Source organism: Dermacentor silvarum, chromosome 2, assembly GCF_013339745.2.
Source record: "Dermacentor silvarum isolate Dsil-2018 chromosome 2, BIME_Dsil_1.4, whole genome shotgun sequence".
Lineage (NCBI taxonomy): Eukaryota > Metazoa > Arthropoda > Arachnida > Ixodida > Ixodidae > Dermacentor > Dermacentor silvarum.
This window is the reverse complement of record NC_051155.1, coordinates 59,186,045-59,208,926: the sequence shown is the minus strand read 5'-3', so window position 1 is coordinate 59,208,926 and position 22,882 is coordinate 59,186,045. Positions and strand designations below refer to the sequence as shown.

Sequence of the window (22,882 nt, the reverse complement as noted above, 5' to 3'; positions counted from 1 at the left end):
CGTATGGCCGCAAACCTGAAAAGATTGAACACGTGTTCCTGGAATGCTGGGATGGCGTGTTCTTCTGGGATGTCCTGCAAAGGACCTTAAAGAAGGATTTCCCTTAGGATGCACAGGTAATAAGGTACCTAATGGTTGATAACGAGGATGGTTTTCCATATGATATTAGTATGTTAATGGCTCTGCATAGTATTTGGACGTCCCGCATGACTGTTCGCCATGCAGACGTTGATGCTCGCCCTGCAATAGAGTACTTTCGCGAGTCTCTCATTTGATTTCTCGAAATAGAAAAAGTGAAAAAGTGTGTACCCGATTGGGTGCCTCGTATGGAATGCTTGTTACACCTGAAACAGTTCTAAAATTATGAATTTGTCACTACGTGGTTGACTGTTACACCAATGCAATAAAGAAAAAAAAAAGAGAGCATCTTATATGTTAGAGATGCACTCAAAAGTCAAAGTGATCCCCCAGAGTGAATCGGTACGATGGATGAATTTGCTAACTTGAGGCGTTTCTAGTGAGCGCTGCACCCAATGTCGGCGGATGTTTTTCTTTAAACATTTCATGTGCAGTGTCCTTTTTGTTTTGTCGCCATGCCAGCAATAAAAAAAAAAAAAAAAACACAGCCGTGGCTTCAGGGAAGCGTGCTCGTCTCGCACTCTGGAGGTGCGGGTTCGTTTCCCACCCAGACCAATATGTACCAAATTTTCTTTTCAAAGTCACTCATTTACTTTGTTTACAGGAACATCCCTGAGAAATGTAACGTCAATCCGAGCATTTTTTGCGGCGTCAGCCATTTCTCGTCACGGCGCAGCTTCGCCAAGGGCACCGCCAACATAGACACCTAAGGCTTTCGCCGTAATAGCGTTCCATTTCGTCATATAGTCGTTATTTCCTCGGATGCGCATGGGTATTTGGGATATCAACCCAGATCCAAGAAACTCGGCTTGCCGTATGACATGACGCACTCTTTATCACTGATCTGTACTATGTTTTGCTGGATGCCGTTTTGCCGCTCGCCGAGCCGGGTGCGGGGGAAGCCCAATGTAAATAGACCTAGTAGCGAAGCTTCCATATAAGCCCATACGTTCAAAACATGGCGGCTTATCGGCGGTTTGGGCGTAGATTGCGTAGAGTGCTCGTCCTTTCCTGTCACGCCAAGACCGTCGGCCAGCGCTGTCGCACGAAAACACCTGAAGTAAGGAAGTATCTGACGGTCGCAACTCACTACTTTTCACTGCACAGGTTAAGAAACAATAAAACTACCCGCGTCGCCTCGTTCATGCAAACGTCGACATGCAACACAACACAACATGTGAGGGGGCGTATTGTAACAGGTGAAGTTTACGAGCGCGCCTTCCCACGCACTCCAAGAGCTGCATTGCATTGCAAGTGATATCAGCGTCAACGCCCCCCGCTATCGATGCGCGCTCTCTGGGTGGGCGCTGCAAAAAGGTATTTATTGAAAATGACCAAGTAAAATAGAGTTGTATCTTCTTTTCTCGCCATGCGTATATAAAATGGATTAGGAATTTTATTTTCGTTGAATGAATCTAACTGCGTCTCGCTTTAATGAAAAAACGCTTTTTTTCCTAGTGTTTATTCCTTCCGAACATAGTCGCACTTCAATCGCTGCACCCATAACCACCCTTGCTGATGTAGGTGACAATTGGTTCTGAACCGCTTTTCGCCCGAAGCTTCGCGACCTATGCGGACCGACCTTGGGAAGCCTCCGGCAATGAGACGTCGTGAGGCGGCTTGTCCTAGAAGCAGGGCGCTGCTTCACTTGCTAGTGCGCTTGGTCGAATAATATTGCGGCCGTAACAACTTTTTTTTCGTGGTTTACCGCGTATTATGGGGTAGTGTTGTGGCTTCATGTCTGGTTAGAGCTTTTATGATGATCTGAACCCGTATACGATATTTTTTTCTTAAATAAAGCGTTTTCTCAATTGCCATTGTTTCCCACGCGCGCCGCTCGTGGTAGCGACACTCTCGGCACGGCAATGACCAATTTTTGATGTTTATCCAAAATACACCTCCGGCATTCTTGGCTATTGTACGGCACAATAGGCAGGTGCCCTAGGAGAAGATAGAAAAATATACCGAGCTCCAGCGCAGGCAAAGTGTCGCTAGAAAGCATGAAATAGGTGACCGGTAAAACAAGCAATCGCAGGGAATTGTGGGGCGCGCCGTCTGCTAGCAGCTTCGGGTCCGACGGATGACGCGCCCGACGCGGCGGCATGCCCGGAGCACGTGTCTTTCTGCGCGATTCCAACTGTCAGTGGTGCGAAGTTTTCCGTCCGCTTTGTCGACCAGCAATCTCGTATTCTTCAGGCAGTTGATTTCTAGGTTTCAGTTTACTCTGGCGCGACGATGACAAGCCAAGAAAAGTAAGGATATGCTTTTATTCATCAACCAACTTTGGTTTTCGTTTCGGCAGCCTTTTTTGTTTCTGACAGGTCTATTTATACGACATTTACCGCTGCTTGGACGCACCATCGCTGACTGCCCTGCCTGCGAGTCAGTCAGACAGATGAAAAAGTTATCTCTATCCGATAATTTATCAAGCATATAGAAGCATTACTTAGAAAATCGGGTGCTGAGGCGATGGCTACAGCGGTCTGGTAAAAGCTCCTCTGTGATCGTCGCTGCAACCGATATCGTCGATAACGGCGCAGCTAGCGTAATTAGAAAATAAATTGCTGAAAATGCTTGAAAAATTTGCGCGCTGTCAACGGCATTTCTCGGTCGAACCTCGACGTTCATTTGAAGTGGTACGTAGTTAGAAGTTTTCGCTTCTTTGTCAACAACATGGGAAAATAGCCGTATCGCCGACATATTACGGCTGCGCATTACCTCTTGTGTTCAAGGAACTAAGGTGCCCTAGTTGGTTAGGAGTATTATGTATGTATCTCGCTGTGTCCCGTTTAAATTTGCTCCGTAAAACCATGTTTCATCCTCTATATGTGCATACGAGTACTGAAATAGTTGTGGTTGCTTGAGTCAATGTTAGAGAAAGAAATATCATCGGGAATTATTCCGTGTCGCTCTTACACAGCTCATCGCCGCCTGGTAAGTGGCACTGTACGTGTCAAGGCAGAAGTTACATGCGTTTACATTTAACGCTTGAATTTGAGCAGCCGACGGCTGAACAGCCGACCATGGTTTTGCTAGGCGCCTGCAACCAGCTTCGACAGTGACAAAGCCGGACTTCAAGCGCATCAATAGGCTTCAACGGCGACGCGGGCGCGGCGGCTGCGCTGCCTCGAACCGGAAACAGCCAGCAGACGGCGCATCCCAGAATCCCTCGCTCTTTTACCGGTCACCTATTGCCGACTTCCGGAACAAGGTAGCTCACTTCCGGTTGCTTCGGCTGAGGGCGCTCGATGCGCTATCCAGCCACCTAAAGTAGAGGTCAGTTCCCTTTATTGATTAAAAGGGTCATACAATCAGAGGTAGAAAGGCTGCATTAAAGAAGTTAAGCCATCACGAGATGAATTATAAAGTTTATCCGAACAAATGGGGTCGATAAAGGAAGCGGGGTACCCTCTTTGTGTGATCACTCCAGTTTGTGAAAACATGCTGCAGAAAGTAAACCAAACAGGCATCCCACCAGAGCGAATGAAAGGGGTAAATACCTACCTGTGCAAGTGGCATCCGTAAATGCCGAGCTTGTCGCCAAACCAAAGAATCTTGCCAACCAACATAATTCCGATTTGCTTTTCCCCACCCCTTGTAAGCTATACCACAGGTGCAATCCTTTGGAAAAGTGTAATGCGCTTCAAATGAAAAGATATTGGGTTTAAATAATGTAATTGTTTCAATAGGTAATCCGATTTCTTTTCGAGAGACGCTTCTTTCACAATGTGTCAACTATGAACGCTCCATAACGCATGGATGCGATTTGTTTTGCCATCTTGCGTTTTTTACAGGAAGCGAGCGTATTTGCGCTCATTACCGATTACGTTACACCTTCCGTTTACTGTTGTATACTCTTCTTGAAGTTGAGTCGCAGAACGCCACTGCCATGGTCCTACGACAGCACTGAGCGTCCTTTTAAACAGCCAGTGATGCCACAGGAACAATTTTCTTAATGCCACATTTACATTCGAGTGCAACCGCGTAGGAAAGGGATCTATCAGCATTCTCGATTATCAATTACGGTGTGACGTAATGTGTCGTATCAAACGCAGCCTCCGAAGCAGCGGGTACGGTGATGATCTTGAGCACCCTGAGCTCGACGTCCCTAGAAGAAGTCAGATCAGCCGCGCCAGACGCCACGCTCTGGTTGCAGCTGTACGTCTTCAAGAACCGGACCCTCACGCAGGAGCTCGTACGGCGAGCCGAGTGCGCGAACTTCACGGCAGTGGTGTTGACGGTGGACGCACCGACGTGGGGACAAAGGATCCCAGACGTCCGCAACACCTTTGTGATACCCAATGGCATCAGGTAAGTTTTGGCATACTTTCTACCACGAGAACACTGTGAACGGTATTCTATTCGGTATTATTATCGGAACGTTTCAGTTTCCTGTGCGTAAATAAACCTAAAGATGCATTTGCCAGATTCCTCCTTCTGACACACCAGGCAGGGACAGCCGTGGTTTCGCAGCTGCACTGACAACCAAACAACGACCACTGGACACACACGAGCAGTTTTTACTTGGAAAGGAAGAACAAGCAGCATGCCAGAAGGGCCACGAACCTTTAACAGTGATCCACATTTTAGCTACATGCACACAGGTTGAAAGACACAGACGAAAACCATTGCACAAATTATATCAACTACACATACTTTCACAACCCTCTTTAATTTTAGGAGACGATCCACTGGTGCCACTGATTGACTTGCTTAGCTTTTTAGAAGAAACAGGCTTGGATGGTGACGAATTATTTATCTTTATGTGAACATAAACTGTAAAGGAATTCAGCTTTCGCTGCTTTGACGTCTGATTTTCGAACACCTTGCGGCTGGCGCAGCATAGCCCAAGTTTCTTTCGCGCCAATAAACCCGATCTAGCTTTCACAAAAGAGCGCGTAATCGGAGCGCGCGCCGCGTCACGCAAGCCAGCGAAAGAACGCGCCGGCCCCGCGACAACTTCAACAGAGGGGGAGAGCGCATACGCCTCAAACAGCAACGCGAATAACGGCGCCTAGACGTCTAGAAGAGCATCGACGAAGCGACATTAATCGGAGAGAGAGAGAGAGCACACGCGCGCGCCGAGACACCTTCTCACCCGGCGAGTCGAGATAGATTGATTGCTACAGCCTGAGCGTGCGCCAACGGGATGAGTCATCACCCATCCCTCTAGAACGCTTCGACGGCGGCGGTCGAAGATACGAGAAAAGACGAGAAGATTCACAGGCTTTGGCCATGCTACGAGAGCACGACTCCGATGGGAAGGTTCGAGAACGCCTGCGGAAGCTATCAAACCGCCGTGCGAGAATCAGAAGGGGAGTTCAATCCACACCAGTGAAGTGATGTAACGTGAAGATCGAGCTTCTGCGGAAGAAGGGAATTCCGCGGCAAGCTAGTCGACGAGTTCATCGAGCGTCTGCATTTCCGGAAGAAGCAGTTCCTTCTTCGAGATTTGCCCCGAGTTACGCCGAGATCGCCTGACAAGACCAACACGGGTGAATACGATTGGACACTTAGTGTTCCTATTCATTTTGCAATTTACGTGTTGGACTCTTAGGCCCGTATTCACAAGCGGGACTTAAGTAGGGCGTCAATAAGTGCGGGAAAAGTACAAGTGTTAGGAAAGTTTTAGGAGAGTACATCAAAAACGTCATTTAAGTATCACTTTCGAAAGTAACACTTTTCGGCTCAAGTATGTCGTCTGGTGTCGAGGGTACGTAAATAATTTACGTGTACGATTGGTTCATCGAAAAAAAAAAGATTTTTCCAGCAGAGTAATGCGGATATAAATGTTGCAGTGCTTGCACGCGCATTCTGCTGAGTAGACTACGAAGAACTGTTTGGTTTTAGCGCTTTACTCAAACTCGTCTGGCCACAAGTTCACATTGGTTCTCGCAGCCACTGCGGTTGTGTGTCGCTGTCCCGACTTTCTTTTTTTTTTTTTTTGCTGAAAACGTGCGTTCTTTGTGCGTAGAGAGTGTGTTGTGCGTTTTAAACCCGCGCGGACGATGGAAATAAAGAAGAGAAAAAGAAGAAAAAAAAGCGTATCGGTATGCCTCATCCTCCGTTATATCGTGAACACGTCCGGCGAAATCGGCAAAGTCGGCGAGGCTGCCGTAGCAATCGGCCATCTTGCTTGCTAGGATAGAGTAGCGAAAGTCGCACTTAAGGTTGCCAATGGCTGTACTTTACTCTCCGGCACTCAAGTGTCAATTAAAGTTTACCTTAAGTACAAGATTTGTCTATGAAACGCGTTAAGCGTCGACCGGCTACTTAAGTCTAAAGTTAAGGGTAAGTCTGTTTGTGAATACGGGCGTTAGGGCTTGTCGTGAATTATTTATCTTGTGTTTGTTAACACCCATCTGAATTGTGTTGTGTCTAGCCTAAGTGTGCACGTGTGTGTGTGTAACTGCCTCGTGTGAAGAATATATTTTGTTGTGTGTTGGCAACTCTGGGCTCTGACTCGGTCTTTGGACAGCAACCGGCGTTCGCTGGCGCACCAGAGGGCCAATTCTTAATTGTCCTTGCTTTCGTGGTATTATTTTTGGAAGCTGATAAGTCGGCTTTGGAATTTGGTCCGGCGTCTGCGCCTCGTTCACGGGGTCTGGGACACTAACTAACAAAAGCCGAGGGGCTGTGGTCTGTAGTTACACAACGAATGCAAACGAAAAGGCAACATCCCCACGGCGCATAGCTTAGACCGTATAAGCGCAACCTTTAAACCAAGCGCTTCGTTAATACCTTGGCACAAGTCAAGTTCTTTAGAATTTCCGTCGTTAAATCGGGCATACTTAACTAGCCAAGCACCATAATAGATCAGAAAATCAGGATGCGCACGCAAGTACATCACCAGAAGTACATGAGTTTGGCGACAATAGCGCTGTAGGCTTTCACTTAAGGGGTGATAAATTTCAAGTTTTCAGGAATTTTTAAAAGTCGCCTGTGACAGATAGCATAATTGTTGTCCTTGAGCTGGGTAATTCTAAGAGGCGGACATTACCAGCGCGTGAAATCGAAACACGTATTCAAATGATTAAAGAAAGCTCACTAATTAACTTCATAACTCATTTACGGGTCATTGTGGCCGGTCAGTTAGCAAGACGTATGAAATGAATCTGCAGGATGGCACCAATTCCGATATATCAGTTCCCGAAGCGTGGGACGAAATACATGGGCATTCCAGTTAATTTGATGCTTGAGTGCATGAAATAGTGTTTTGGCAAAAAAAAAAGAAAAAGTGGAACAACAGTGCATTTTTTAAGGCGAGTTTGATGGCGCATACCTAGAAACTTGTGTTATTCTAGAAATTCATTCCAAGTGGATACGCCTTGCGAACTCATCGGTTACAATTAGTAAATTTCAATGTGCCGTAACGTAGTTCATTATTATAATAATTAGTGATTTTTCTTTAATTAGATGAATATGTGGTTCGATTTCTCGTGCAAGTAGTGTCCGCCTCTCTGAATAATCCAGCTCAAGGACTAGGATTATGTTGTCTGCTCCTCCTCGTCGAGAGAGCGCTTCGACGACAAGTCTTTTGCCGATGTCTACGCTAAGCCTACAGCCTCGACATCGAACTCACTGCCGCTACTTGTTGCAGAATAATTGTCCATGCTGCTGCGACGCTGCCTCCCCAGAAGCTGAAGGCCAATTGCTACGGTGGTGGCCACGTGTTACAGACGTGGACGCGCTGGCCGCGCATACGCAGCGCACCGCCTATTCCTATGCTCTTTCCTTCTCCCCTTCGAGGCAGGGCTTCCCCTTCTGCTGCGGGCATTCCCCACTCCTGCGCCCGGCTGCAGGTGGTTACTGCGACGGAGTGGCGCGAGCGCCGAGAGTTGCTGCGGCAACTGTGTTACCGATAATGCAGTTAGTGCTACAGATGGCTCACTTATGCACATATCAGCTCGTTTTTTTTATATGAAAGGCCTCGGTTATTTTCCGTGTTCATTTTTATGAGCAATGTCATCGTGTCAGAACGGAAAGGTATACAATGGCAGCTTTTGCAGTGGTTGGCTAGGTGTGAATAGTTATTTTTGGGGAGTGAATTTTGATGCTCTTTCAAACGGGTATTAACACACCGGCCGGTCTGGCCTGTGTAAACATTTCCGCAAGTTAATGGAAACACGCACACTACATCAACTTTGCATTTTACGAGCTTGGAGTTTTCTTTTGGGGCCCAGACACACGTACTCGTGTTCGTTCGGTGAAATTTTTTGTCCACCGCTTGACAGTTTTGTTGCAGCTTGTCAGGAGCGCTGAAAACAACGTCAGCACCAAACCTGTTCTGCTTCTTCTTCTTTCTGGTGTTTTACGTGCCAAAACCACTTATGATTATGAGGCACGCCGTAGTGGAGGGCTCCGGATTATTTGGACCACCTGGGGTTCTTTAACGTGCACTACAACGCAAGCACACGGGCGTTTTTGCATTTCGCCTCGATCAAAATGCGGCCGCCGCGGCCGGGATTCGATCCCGCGACCTCGTGCTCAGCAGCGCAACGCCTTAGATAAAAGAGCCACCGCGGCGGGTAGCACCAAACCTGCTGGCAACGTTCTTTAGTCCATGCGAAAAGCGATGGACATAGGGCATGACACCATTACGTTATCTTTGTGTGTCATCTATGCTTCTAGACCTTCTGTGGTTCGACAATTTTAACCAACTTGATATTTTTTCAGCAGCTCTACAAATGATGTGACCAGAGAATCGTACCGATTTTAGGGATTTTCACGTGAAATCACTAGACTAAGATTGGTACAATTCCCTGATCACATTATTTGTAGAGCGGCTGAAAAAAATTATCAAGCTGGTTAAACTCTTTCTCTCTCTCGCTCTTTCTTCCTCTTTATGTTCCTTTGTTTCTCTCTCTTTTCTTCTATTTCTCTCTTTTTCTGTCTCTCTTTCTTTCTGTCTTTGTCTCTCTCTCACTTTCTCGGTCTCTCTTTCTTTCTCTCTCCATATCTTTCTTTCCCTCTCTCTATTTCTTTCTTGCTGTATCTCTCTTTCTTTCTTTCTCTCTCTTTCTCTTTCTTCCTCTCTTTCGCTAACAGAGAGCGAAGGAAAGACAGACAGAAAGAGAGAAAGAGAGAGAGAAACCGTAACTAGGCTGATTTCAGAAGCAGCAATTCCAGTGGGAGGTAATTAAGGCACCAAGGCAACCAGTAGGCATGCTCTCCCAAGTAACAAAAGGCCTAATAAAGAAACGACAAAGCATGAAAATGTCCAACTAAAGAGATCAGACAGAATTCGTTGAACTGTCAAAACTAATGAACAAGAAGAAAGCAAGGGATATTCGAAACGCACCATGAAATCAGTGAGAAGAAAACTGGCATAGGACAAGGCAAGATGTATCCACTGAAATATGAGCAGGGCAATATCATCAGCAATTTCGATGATATAGCAAAAGCAGCAGAAGAGAACTATACTGAGCTGTACAGCACTCAGCCCAGTCACGCTACCTTCATTCAAAGTAGCGATAAACAGGATCAGACAGAAAACGGGTTTTTGGGGCTGGTCAAGCTGCTACGAGCAGCTTTTTTCCCCACTTTACCCCCGCAAGGCTGTATTTACTTTTTTGTGGAAATAAAGCATACATACATACAAAGGCTCCTTCTACAACTAGCGATGAAGTTAAACAGGCCTTGCATCACATGACCCGCGGAAAAGCGCCAGGAAAAGATGGAGGAGACATCAAGCTTGAAAAGCTGGCCGCACTTTATAAGCAATGCTTCATAACTTCAAGTGTACCAGAGAACTAGTAGAATGCCAACATTATACTAATTCATAGAAGGGAGACGTTAAAGAATTGAAGAATTACAGACCCATTAGCTTGCTTTCAGTATTGTATAAAATATTCACCAAGATGATTTCCAATAGAATCAGGGCAACACTTGACTTCAGCCAACCAAGAGAACAGGTTGGCTTCAGGAAAGGATATTCTACGATGGATCATATCCATGTCATCAATCAGGTAATCGAGAAATCTGCTTAGTACAATCAACCTCTCTAAATGGCTTTCATAGATTATGAAAAGGCATTTGATTCATTAGATCTACCAGCAGTCATAGAGGCATTTCGTAATCAAGGAGTAGATGAGGCATACGTGAATATCTTGGCAAATATCTACAAGGATTCCACAGCTACCTTGGTTCTCCACAAGAAAAGTAGAAAGTTACCTATCAAGAAAGGGTTCAGGCAAGGAAACACCATCTCTCCAATTCTATTCACTGCATGCATAGAAGGAGTATTCAAGCCGTTAGACTGGGAAGGCTTAGGAGTGAGGATCAACGGCGAATATCTCAGCAACCTTTGGTTTGCAGATGACATTGTTCTGCTCGGCAACATTGGGACGAATTACAACAATTGATTGAGCATCTTAACCGAGAAAGTGTAAGAGTGGGGAGGTGGGGTGGAGATTAATATGCAGCAGACAAAGATAATGTTCAACAGCCTGGCAAGAGAACAAGAATTCAGGATCGTCAGGCAGCCTCTAGTGTCTGTAAAGGAGTACCTTTATCTAGGTCAATTACTCACAGGGGACCCTCATTGTGACAAGGAAATTTCCAGATGAACAAAAATGGATTGGAATGCATACGGCGGCCATTGCCAAATCCTAAATGGCAGCTTCCCAGTGTTGTTGAAAAGAAAAGTGTAAAATCATTGCATTTTACCGGTGCTAGCATATGGGGAAGAATCTTGGAAGTTAACAAAGAAGCTCGAGAACAGTTAAGGGCCGCACGAAGAGCGATGGAACAAAAAATGTTAGGCCTAACGTTAAAATACAGGAAGAGAGCGGTGTGGATCAGAGAGGAAACGGGCTATAGTGGATATTCTATTTGACATTAAGTGAAAGCAATGGAGCTGGGCAGGCCATGATATGCGTAGGGTAGTGACTACAGATGAGAAAAACAGCTTACTTCAATGAACGGCTCGGAACGGCTCAGCTCATTGAAATGAACCAGTTCATTTGAACGGCTCACCGGTTAACTTAAATGTGTAACCTGTGTTATGCATATTCTATAGTTATTTGGCTTTGAAAAAACCAATATATGCATAATTGAATAACTGTGTAATTGGTTTTATCGCTATGTTTAGAGAATACTTTTACATATCTTAAAAGCATGAATTCTTAGTTGTAATGAAACTCTCTTTTTTGATATATTGGGGATAAAATGGTTGTCATACTATAACAGGCGGAATGCGACGAACTGCTTTCACAAAAAATATTTAACTTCATCGTCATTAGAGGAGCTTTTCTGTTTTTGTGGTACTTTAAAATCAACATTGCCCAAAATAAGAACACAAAATTATTGTACATTATCTTACAACTTTATTCATTTATTTACATACGCACGCTCACTATAATATTAGTGAGCTGTAACGCCATGCAAAATGAATGTCGAAATCGTTTCTTGAAGTGCAATACAAAAATCACACGAAAGATTCACAAAACTGCCGCACATACCTTGCGTTTTTTTTTTCGTTTTTTTTAGCACACGCATGATACTGGTTGTCATGCCACCATGCGCCAGGACAAAAAAAAGAAACAAGAGAAATGAAATTTTATTACAACACAACAGATCATTCGCCTCGACATGCTCAGAAAATGCACAGAAGTGGATTCCATAGCCGACATTTTTATGACTACACTAATTAGCACAAATGTAGACCAGGACGTAAACTGTACGTTCACCTGTTGTCTTTAAAGACACGGAAGACCATCTTCGAAGTGTTGTTGCACCAGAGCACGATGTGCGATCGGTGAGAGTCGTGAAACATGGTTTGAACAGAAGCAGGCAACGAACGGTACCATCCTTTGTCAATTAAGGCTTCTTTACTTTTCCCTTCGGTGGCATCGGGTGCCACACCATAGGATGCACAAAAAACCAAAGGGGCTGCTGCGCACACCACACACTGCGAGCGAGTACGAGTAGCGCGAGTCTGCCCACGCAGGCCACCACTCGTCGGTCAGAAAACGAAACCTCGAAACCCAGCAGAAGACTCGGCTCTGTAGGAACGCTTCGGCACGGCTCACTTGAACGAGAGAGCGAGAGAGAACCGGCTTCCTCTCTCTGAAACAACCGCTGCTCACTTACTGAACCACGGCTCACTCGCTCTTTAAAAGAGCGGCTCAAAAGATCCGGCTCGATCCTGCGCGACCCATCTCTAGTAGTGTCCGGTGGATCATTAGAGTTACAGAACGGGTGCCAAGAGAAGGGAAGTGCCGTCGCGGACGCCAGAAAACTTGATGGGGTGATGAAATTAAGAAATTGACAGGTGGATATTGAAATCAGCTAGCGCAAGACAGGGTTAATTGGAGATCGCGGAGAGAGCCTTCGTCTTGCGATGGACATGAAAATAGGCTGATTATGATGATGTAGGCGCTGGAACAGGTAGCGAACTTATGCCACGCAATCTATGCCGATGACATTACCCTATGGGCAACCATAGGTAATGCAGGAGAAATGGACGAGATACTCCAGGCAGGAGCCAATACAGTGACGGAACAAGCTGAACCGGTAGGCCTAGCATGCTCTCCTACCAAATATGAACTTCTAGTACTGCATCCCCCCAATGTCGCACAGACACGAGCCCCCCCCCCCCTTCCTGAATATCCTCCTCTACAACCATCTCATCCCATAAATAGAACAGGTGCGCATTCTGGAACTAATAATCCAACACAATGATACAAACACGTCCACCCTAACGAAGGTCACCAACACGGTGCATCAAACCATGTGCTTGATCAGACGCATCGCCAATAGGCAGAGGCATGCGAGAACATCACATCCGCAGCGTGGTTCAGGCGCTCGTCATCAGTCGTGTAGTGTACTTTCTTCCCTACCTGTACCTCACGAAGACAGAGGAGGAAAATTTTAACGCCTTAATCAAGCAAGCATGCAAGTCAGCAGTCAACCTACCACAACATACGTCCAATAAACGTTTACTCCTCATGGGATAGCACCATACACTGGACGAACTCGTGGAATCTGACAAGACGGCACAGGTAGAACTCCTTTCTTCCACTGGCACAGGCCGGTACATTCTCACAACCTTGGAGCTCAACCCCACGACATCAGTACGCCATACGTATCCCACCTCCAGAGTAGTGTAGGATCTTCTCACGATTCATGCGGTACCTAACAATGTACACATTATGCATCACCATGCTCGGAGAGAAGCCCGAGCTAAAGCCTTACACAAGCACAATCTGCACAAAACCGGAGCGGTATATGTAGATGCCGCCCACTACACTCAACACAAAACCTTCGCGCTAAGCGTCGTCTATAACATATCCCTATAAACCATAAACATTGCCTGGATGTCCATTAGATATTTCAGTTGGACATTGAATACCTCTATTAGAGGTTCAAATAGATCTAGTTTACGTAAAATCTACGTAGGTGGTACTGTCAAAAGTCCTCTTTTTTTACGTCGAAAAGATGTTATATGGATGTAATTGCTGGACATTTGTTACATTGTTTGGATATTAGTTTTGAGCCGAAATACGTTATAAATACGTGCCCAAGATGTAATTTTATACATTCCCCAGCACGTGCGGCAATCGTGTAGTGTCTTTTTCACCTGATAGAAAAAATGATACCAGCCTTCAAACATTGGTTCGACAGCAAAACTTTATTTTAGAACAAACATTACACATAATAAAGTAATCTTTCATAGAAAAATACAACCAAAATAAACTCACGTGTATATCCTCAAAGAGTATCTCAAGCTTTTATTCAGGATATGTTTAACAAAATGAAAGCTATGTTGAACAGCAAAAATGAGACCTATATCATACAGAATCTTAGGATATTGTTGCTTCGAAAATATAGAACTAAACCAGAGCAATAAATCCCTAAATCATGCCCTTGCAAAGTATACCACAAGCTCTCGCTGAGGAATCCTTGTTATACCATACACAAAACGCAGCTAAGACAATATTGCATAAAAAATACTAAGATGAACAGAAAGACCTGAAATGTCGAAGCGATGAATAGCATGAACTTTAACAAGAGTTCCTTTGAACACGCAACTCTTACATCTGGCAGCATAAAGCTCAATATTTTCTCAGATATATTTGTGACCTTGTCAAAATGCAGACAATTCATGTGCAAGTAAAACAATAAAATCAATTGATGTGCAAGTAAAATCTGCGAAATGTGACTAGAAAGTTGGTCGAAGCAAAATCCACAAAACCTGACTAGAAATACACAAACTACAAACTTCCAGGAAATATGCACACATCTTCTGGGAGTAAAACATTAAACGCAATGGATGGTCCTTGTGATATCTGCAGAATGTGAGTAGAAATAAACAAATAAGTACAATCTTCTTTATATATTAGAATGAAATGAAAATTTAAAATTAATATTGTGCTGTCCAAATTTATGCTGTTATTTATGAAAGCTGTTTTGGCAATGATGACATCAATGGCAGCAGCAAGCTGAGCACTTGATATAGGAAACAGCACAAAGGTGCCAAGAGTGGTAGAAAAAACATTTGAGCAGAGTAACCAGTTGGGCTTGTTGGTTGAACATCGTAGAAGGCCATGGCACGAAACCGACGAAGACAGAAGAGGCACACAAAGAACAGACACAGCACTGACTTTCAGAAAGCTGATTCTTGTTAAAAGTCAGCACTGTGTCTGTGTTCCTTGTCTTTGTTGGTTCCGCGCTGTAGCCTTCTATGAAGAAAAAGAAAACATGTTGACCCACATCTACTCTACAGAAACAGTAACACAACTCTACAATATGTGTACATACTGACTTAGAAGTCTATGTGAAGACCCACTGTATGGATGCAATAGAGGTATTGGTTGAACTTAAGACATGTATATCATTTACAAAGTATACACTTGGCACAGCAGTGGAGCACATGGCACATTCCAGATGTGGTCAAGCAGTTGACAATATTGGAGCACTTGGTAAAATGCGGAGACGCAATGGGCACTTGGTATACGGCACAAACGGAGAGCACTCGACACAGCAGCGGAGCACATAACACAGTAATGGAGCACTTAGAGACTTGGTAATGCACTTCACAAATGGAGACGTCATGGGACACTTTATATACTGGAGAAGTGGAGAGCGCATGGCAGAGTGGCGAAGCACATAATAGTACTAGAGCATTTGGCACATTGGTGACATCATAAAGCACTTGGCAGTTTTGGACAACTCAGCACACTGGATCTAGACGCCACGGGTGATGGGTGAAAGTACAGCAGGCCTAGGAGACCATGTCAGACGTGTCTGGGCTATTCAGTGGCACAGCGCTGAAGAAAGCAAGGTCACACTGGCAGCTAGATGCCACGGGTGATAGGTAAAGGTACAACAGGCCGAGGGAACCATGTCACACATATCCCGGCTGTTCAGTGGCACAGTCCTGCAGAAAGCATGGTCACGCAAGGTCAAAGAGTTTAACATAAAATGCCGAGAGCTAATAACTTTTAACACAGGCTTTGGTGAGAAAAAAATCATATACCAATTTTAGATATACGTATGTGTTAAAAAATATCGATACTTTAGGCTAAGATTTGCACTCAATAAATTTTCTACTATATTCTTTGCACGTAAGCTTGAAGCGTAGGGAAAAATTTAAATGGGGCTAAGGATCGTGCAGTAAGCTGTGGAATAGAGGAGTTTAGTGTGATGGCATAGAAAGGTCGCTTCGGTGTATATGCCAAGGTATGTTATATTTCAGTTTGCCAAGATGACTGCTGAAGATTATGTGAAGTGATAAGTTTAAATATTGGTAAGGTGTACGGTGTGGATTCATTTAGAGCAACAATGATGCTAAAGATCATTAGGATAAATATTTGTCTAGCAGTGAACTTACAGGTACGAGATTTCTGGCTTTATATTTTTTGATTTAAATGGAGGTTGCAGACATAACCCTAAAAGAAGAACTTGTAAGTATCATAGTGTTCTAAATAATATACTGCATAGCTTTTGTATCAACCAGCCTCCCAAAAACCAAAACTGGTTCTAGAAAACATATATACTGCATTATTCAGGGTGGTCTGTAGCTTGCCCGAGTAGTTTTTTTTTTGTTCAAAATCTGGTATCAAGTCAGTGGTATCGTATCAGTACTTACATATACCGTGTGTTTCAATTTAGCTGCACAAATTTTTTTAAAATTGCCTGTGGCACATAGCACAATTATAATCCTTGATCTAACCTACTCAATGAGGCGGCCATTACTTTCGCAAGAAATACGCCTAATTGAATAGTTAACATAATTATCCTAATAAACCTTTTATTTGTTTTACAGCACATCTTTCAATCTGCGAATTACAGCCGCTGAGTTCGCAAGGCGTATGCACTTGGAATGAATTCTCAGGACTGAACCAGTCTTGAGATATTAATTTTCAAAGTGTCCTACGAAATGCATGGGCGTTCCAGTGAACTTTTAAAGGAAAATGCTGTTTTATGCATTGAAGCAAAGTTAACTAGAATGCCCATGCATTTCGTAGGACACTTTGAAAATTAATATGGCACATTGCAGACGTGGTCAAGCATTTGACAATATTGGAGCACTTGGTAAAATGGAGACGCAAAGGGGCACTTGGTATACTGCAGAAACGGAGAGCACTCGGCACAGCGGCGGAGCACCTAACACAGTACTGGAGCACTTGGTGACTTGGACCACAGACCACCCTGAATAATGCACTGTACAGGTTATCTAGAACCAGTCTTGGTTTTTGGGAGGCTGGTTGACACAAAACCTATGCAGTATATTATTTAGGACACCACGATGCTTACGAGTTCTTTTTTTAGGGTTTAAATGTCCACAACGTCCATCTAAAGCAGAAAATACAAAGCCAGAAATCTCGTACCTCTCAGTTCACTGCTAGACAAATATTTATCTTAATGATTTTTAGCATCATTGTTGTTCTAAATGAATCCACAACGTACAGCTTGCTAATATTTCAACTTATCACTTCACGTAATCTTCTATAGTCATCTTGCCAAACTGAAATATAACGTACCTTGGAATATATAGTGAAGCGATCTTTCTATGTCATTACACTAAACTTGTCCATTCCCCAGCTTACTGCACGATACTTAGCCCCCTTTAAATTTTTTCCTACGCTTCAAGTTTATGGTGCAAGAATATAGTAAATAGGTGCTTCAAATGCACTCGACAGTGCCTAGTGTAAATGATAATAAGTGTACGTTTTGCTATGCAGCTCACACAGTTAGTTATTTTGTTATAACTAGAAAAAATTACTGTTACCCAATTGTATCAATGATGTTTGCTACCTACCTGCCTACCTAATTGTATGACAGTTGCTTCCTCTTCAATACAGGAGAGCTCGAGTGTGAGCCTCACTCACATTCGAGCTCATTGAAAAATGTTGCTCAGTTTGAAAAAAATACCCCACTGCTGCTGCAGTGAACATGCAGAAAGGCTCGTTTTTTTCCAATCTGCTTTCGTATCCTAGGAGTGCTTTTCATAGCTGGTTTCAAATTTGAAATATGTTTAAACCATTGCGAAACATATAAAGACACATTACCTTGGCAATGGCAGTTCTGTGCCTGGCAGAAGCGTGACGCAGCCACTCCCAAATGGCTGTTTCTACAGCAAACTCGCTGGTCTCATGGCCAGTCTGGACGGCACCTATGTTAAATAAAGATTTTTTCATTATATGAAAAAAAAAGCATTCCAAATCAAACATATTTATTTGACACAGTAAGCAAATTACTACATCTCGAACTTTCTCACAGCAAAACTATTTTATCACCTCAACAACTCAGCCAACAAAAAGATCACAAAAAATTTTGGCGGTGCTCCAAATGCTCTGATGTATACAATCTGCAAAATACGCATGCTGCCACTCCAACCACGTTCCACCTACATATGCTCTTGTCATTATCAAACAGCAGATGCAAAACACGTAGCAGGTAAATTTGAATTGGAAGCGTGCTCTAATTTCCTTTAAATTTATCAATGAAATTTAAGCTAGTTTAAGGCTACACATACACATACCTCGACAGCCCCACGGGGGGTCTTCAGAAATGTTTTAGCATCTTTTGGAAGATTCCGGAAACACCCCTGTGCTCTAGGGACCTGTGGGTTATGTTACATTGTAGAGCCCACTTTGCAAGCGAAGCTGCGAAATTTTTTATGCTAGTGCTTTGGCTTCCTGCCCGTTCTGCGGTTTCCTGCACGTCAGCGTTAAATACATCGGAAAACCGTTCTTCTGAATCCTCACCGGCTTCGGATAGACACGAGTCACTGAAAACCTCCGCATTACGATCTGAACAATCTAAACTGCTTACTGTCCAATCTGGGCCGGTATTTTGTAGCGATGCCTTATGCTTTATTACTGGTCTTATCATCGACCACTCACGACGGCTGATACCGTTGATAACGTGAGCGGACCGTCGCTCTGACCACTGACCAAGCGCGAAAAGCGCGAAGAGGCATTAGCATCGGAAAGGCATCGCTACAAAATACCAGCCCTGAACAATGGCCTGTAGCCGCGCTACTGCTAACAGGCGTTGCGCTTACTGCATTGAAGCTAGGATACTCGCTTTAGGAGTAGCTCACTTGCGGTTCACTTTTGGGCACGCTACTGCTAGCCCGTCGCCAATGCTTACTGAGCTGCCGGTGTGGCCAAGTGCTTCAAAAAATTCGGCAACCTCGCGGCGTGCTCTGCTCTTAACATCTCTCAACATAGTGTTCATAATCAATGCACATAAGCATGCTGGCTACGCTAACAAAAGTTTACTTACCGTTACGAGACAAAGGGCTGCTGTTCCCACCGGAGCTCACATCGCGCCTTCTGTGCCGCCGCTTTCGATGGTGCGATAAACAGACGTTCAAAGCTTGCGGTTCGTACGACTTTCCGATCGGTGGGCACTCTGGAGGACGCCAGTGACGATCACGCAGCCCCAACCCCAACAGCACTTCAAAAAACTAATGCAAACACGCGACTTCAAGCTCACTCCGGCTCCGAGAAGAATGATGCAATCGCAACGCAATGAATACGCCGCCAAAGCAGGCAGAATGAAAACCCGAGACGTTGCGCCAGACTGCTTCTTGCCAATTCTTTAAAATTGCTACTATATTTACGTAATTCTTTTAAAATATTAAATGCTATAATATGTAACAATAATTATACAAAAACGCAACGTTCACAAGGTTTTATCTTTAAAGTATAAACAAAAGACCGTTGATAACTGTAGGCGCCATTTTGTTAAGGACAATGTTCAGGATTGAGGCGCGAAATTTGAAATTTTACTTTCATTTGCTAGAAAAAGTTATTTCTTAGAAACAAGCAATTAACACAATACTAATACCGATTGCTATACCTACATGTGCACCAACCAAAAATTATCGAATTGGGGTAGGCAAGAGATACAGGCGAACTTTGGACGCAATGATTTATAGGGCGTCGAAACAAAAAGATTGCAATTATGTAATATTGTTTATATTTCAGGGAACTGTCACTTCTTGAGATTATTTAAACAATACAAAAGCAACAAAATAAACAACACAATCATATTAAAATAGTGCATCAGATATTAAAATAATAAAATAAAATAGCACAGCAATTATATAATTGAGATTTAGACAATGTCGTGTGCAATATTACGAGGTTGCGCGGGGAATACACTTACATTGTGGAGTGGATTGCAGATAAGCCTTGAAGGTCAATGATATTTATTAACACGACAGCGTTAAGGGCCCCGTGTCGCAGAAAATGCGGCGTTGGCGTCGGCTTCCGTGGCGGAGAAAATGATCCCGAACCACCCCGACCGCGCAGGCCCTCCGTGTGGCGCAAGGTGTTAGTGAACAAAAAAATTGCATTTCTCACAGTAAAATCCGTCAGAAAAACCACAGCCTACAGCCATGGTGGCATCGGATTGTAATTTGAATGCACGAGAAAACAATTCTGTTACGAGGAAACGCAAACACAAGCCCCTTTTCCAGCATTTCTACCATACCAACAGTGGGGCGCTCGGGTAGTTTACTTGCGAAAATTCTATCCAGATGTCGCTCGCATCCTCGACAAGGTCAAATTGGGACTTAGCCTGCCTAATGCGTTTTGGACACTTGCGCGCGTCGGGCCAATAGCAAACAATTAATAAAATAATTAAAAAGGTCCCAGGGCCTTCACATTTTAATATAAGACGACTTATATTGCCCCTATAAGAACGTCTTCCCAGCAATCTATTTCTGTTTAAAAGTGAAGCCCACTTTAAGGGGACTGGTGTAAGTTTGGTCTTTTAAGCTGGATTTCCAACATTCTGTGTTGCAGTGAAGCCTAGTAATAAAGAAAAATGCGATGCTCACGGGGCCCGATAACTCTATCGCGTTCCACTCTTAACGGCGAAGCTTAAGCGACCTCCATATTTTTTTGCTGCCCGAGATTTCAATGTAGTTCTTAATTACTCAAACATCTCAGGCATTCATAGCACTTCCTAATGTCGGGGTAAATCTATCGGTAATGTCATATCCCTAACTTCGGGTGAGTTAAATAATAATAATAATAATAATAATAATAATAATAATAATAATAATAATAACCCAATAATAACAGTAACACTACACACCACGTAAGTGCATACATACATACATTCATACATACATCCTGCACGCCTTCGAAACGTAGGAGGTATCGTACAAGTGCTATGTGTACCAATTATTTTATGGTGCCTGACTGATATCCTATGTACATCCATAGTACGTTATCTGGTAGTCTAACATTCATGTAGATAGTACATCTTATAGACATCCATGCATTTCCTAATAAAAAAGGTACGTACTCGAGACGTAATATGTACGTCACCTCAAGACGTTGACGTTTGGATCAATTATAGACGTTGAAGAGAGGTTCGTGGTTCACAGGGATATGCCAGCTCCAATAGCAGCAGGCACAACGCAATCTCGCTCCTCATGGGAGGCAGAAGCTGCCATTGCCCTCGCTATCTCCTCCACAATTGCCACACTAATCTTTAGTGATTCAAAAACAGTGATTCGGAACTTCTCAAAGGGCAGGCTACATAAGCCAGCCCTCAAGGATTCTCAATTCTTCGAGGCCCCCTCCTAGATGAATTCAACTCTTCTGGGAGCTGGCGCAAGCGGGAAATCCTGGCAACGAAGCGGCCCATCACTCTGTTAGAGCGCACGTCAACCGGGCAGGGTCAGCTACAGCCCCATATTTCGCGCGAGACCGCCTGTCACATATCATGAAACTACCCTACACTATCGGGAGCAGTGCCTCCAATATCCACCTCCCCATAAATCGCTCACCAAGTTGGAACAAGTGATCTGGAGGCAGCTCCAATCCCGCACATTCCTATCCCAAGCTCACTTAGCTCTCTTACACCAAGGGTTCTATTCAGCGAAATGCACCCTATGTGGTGCCCCCAGAGCAGACTTCCATCATACATGTCGTCGCGTGGCGACATGTATGATGGATCCCTTTCTGTGGCGCAAATGTTTTCTCCGATTCATTTCTGCCAAAAACCAGTGCCGAGTGGAACCGCCTTCCCCCCTCTATCGCCTGCATCGAGGAGGCATCATCTTTCAAGATTGCAATAACTGATCATATTTTGAGTTTATTACTCTAAATACTACTAATTGTTTGACCATGTTGTTTTGTTATCGTTTATTGTACCCACCCCCTCTGTAACGCCCTTCGGGGCCCTGAGGGTACTGTAAATAAATAAATAAATAAATAAATAAATAAATAAATAAATAAATAAATAAATAAATATTCTCTGCATTTGCTCTAACCACCGTCCGATTGGCAATAAACAGACCTAGAGAGCTGAGAGATCGCGGTGTCCGCTTCGGCCCGGCTGCGCAAAAGCAGCTGGTGGGCTGGGCTTTGAGAGTCGCAGAGGGTTACAAGTTGACGGCCACCCTACGAGATCTAGAGCCGACCCAATAACGCACAAGTATTTAATAAATGTTTTCCACCACCACATCTGCTCAATCGTCTCTGCGTCTCGGTAGCGGAGCCGGGGCATGCGTTCTGCATTCCGCTCACTGTGTAAGATATACTTCTTACACCATGATTCCGCTGATGTCATGAGCGTTCCTGCTGGGTAGCTGCGAGCATACTACGGCCGTGGGGAAATGAGCGGAACAGATAGTAGACGTCAAGCTAAATCTATTTAATCCTCTCATTGACAAACTGAACTGACAAAGGCCGCCGGTTTTCCATTGGTCTCATTTCATGCGCCATAAAAGTGCGACGCCTTTAGTTCAGTTCACTTCAGTTCAGTTTATTTCCTAAAAGGCTCCTTTATCAGGGGTGTTACATAAAGGGTGGGGTACGTCATGCAGCGAATAATTCAACGTAGTAACCAATGGCATCGACACTTGTAAAATGGTAGGATTACTGTGCAAACAAACACACGCAATAAATGATGAATTTCTTTAAGAAAGAATAATTATTTTGGCAAAACATAATAAACGTCGGAAATGGGCAATGCAACGTAATAACTACTGAAACATTTGAGAAAAAAAGGTAGATACATTGTATACAATGAAAAGCACACGTTAAATGATGATTTTGTACACGAAGCGTAATTAATTTGGCAAAACAGAAGAAATATCAGATATGACCGTAGGGAGACTTTTTGTAGATACAACGTGGTGGGGAAGGGCATTCTAATCTGTCGCTGTTCGAGAAAAAAATGAAGCAGAGAAGGTAGTTGTGTGTGAGCGTGGTTTTAAAACTTGCAGCGGATGACCAGTGCGTTGTGATATTCTTGCGGGCGGGGT

General features: G+C 44.0%; 1 protein-coding gene and 1 long non-coding RNA gene across 2 annotated transcripts in view; one reads left to right on the top strand and one right to left on the bottom strand.

The window, feature by feature from the left end:
* Nucleotides 1-22,882, top strand: part of LOC119441510 (2-Hydroxyacid oxidase 1-like) — a 175,671-nt gene that overhangs the window by 91,975 nt on the left and 60,814 nt on the right. Inside the window, 1 exon segment of the mRNA XM_037706129.2 lies at nt 4,194-4,449. Within this exon segment, the coding sequence (XP_037562057.2) occupies nt 4,194-4,449 (256 nt within the window).
* LOC119441511 (uncharacterized) lies at nt 13,811-19,089 on the bottom strand. Its single transcript, XR_005189924.2, has 3 exons — nt 18,877-19,089; nt 17,655-17,758; nt 13,811-15,520 (listed from the first exon to the last, which is right to left on the bottom strand). It is a non-coding gene; the product is annotated as an uncharacterized LOC119441511 (long non-coding RNA).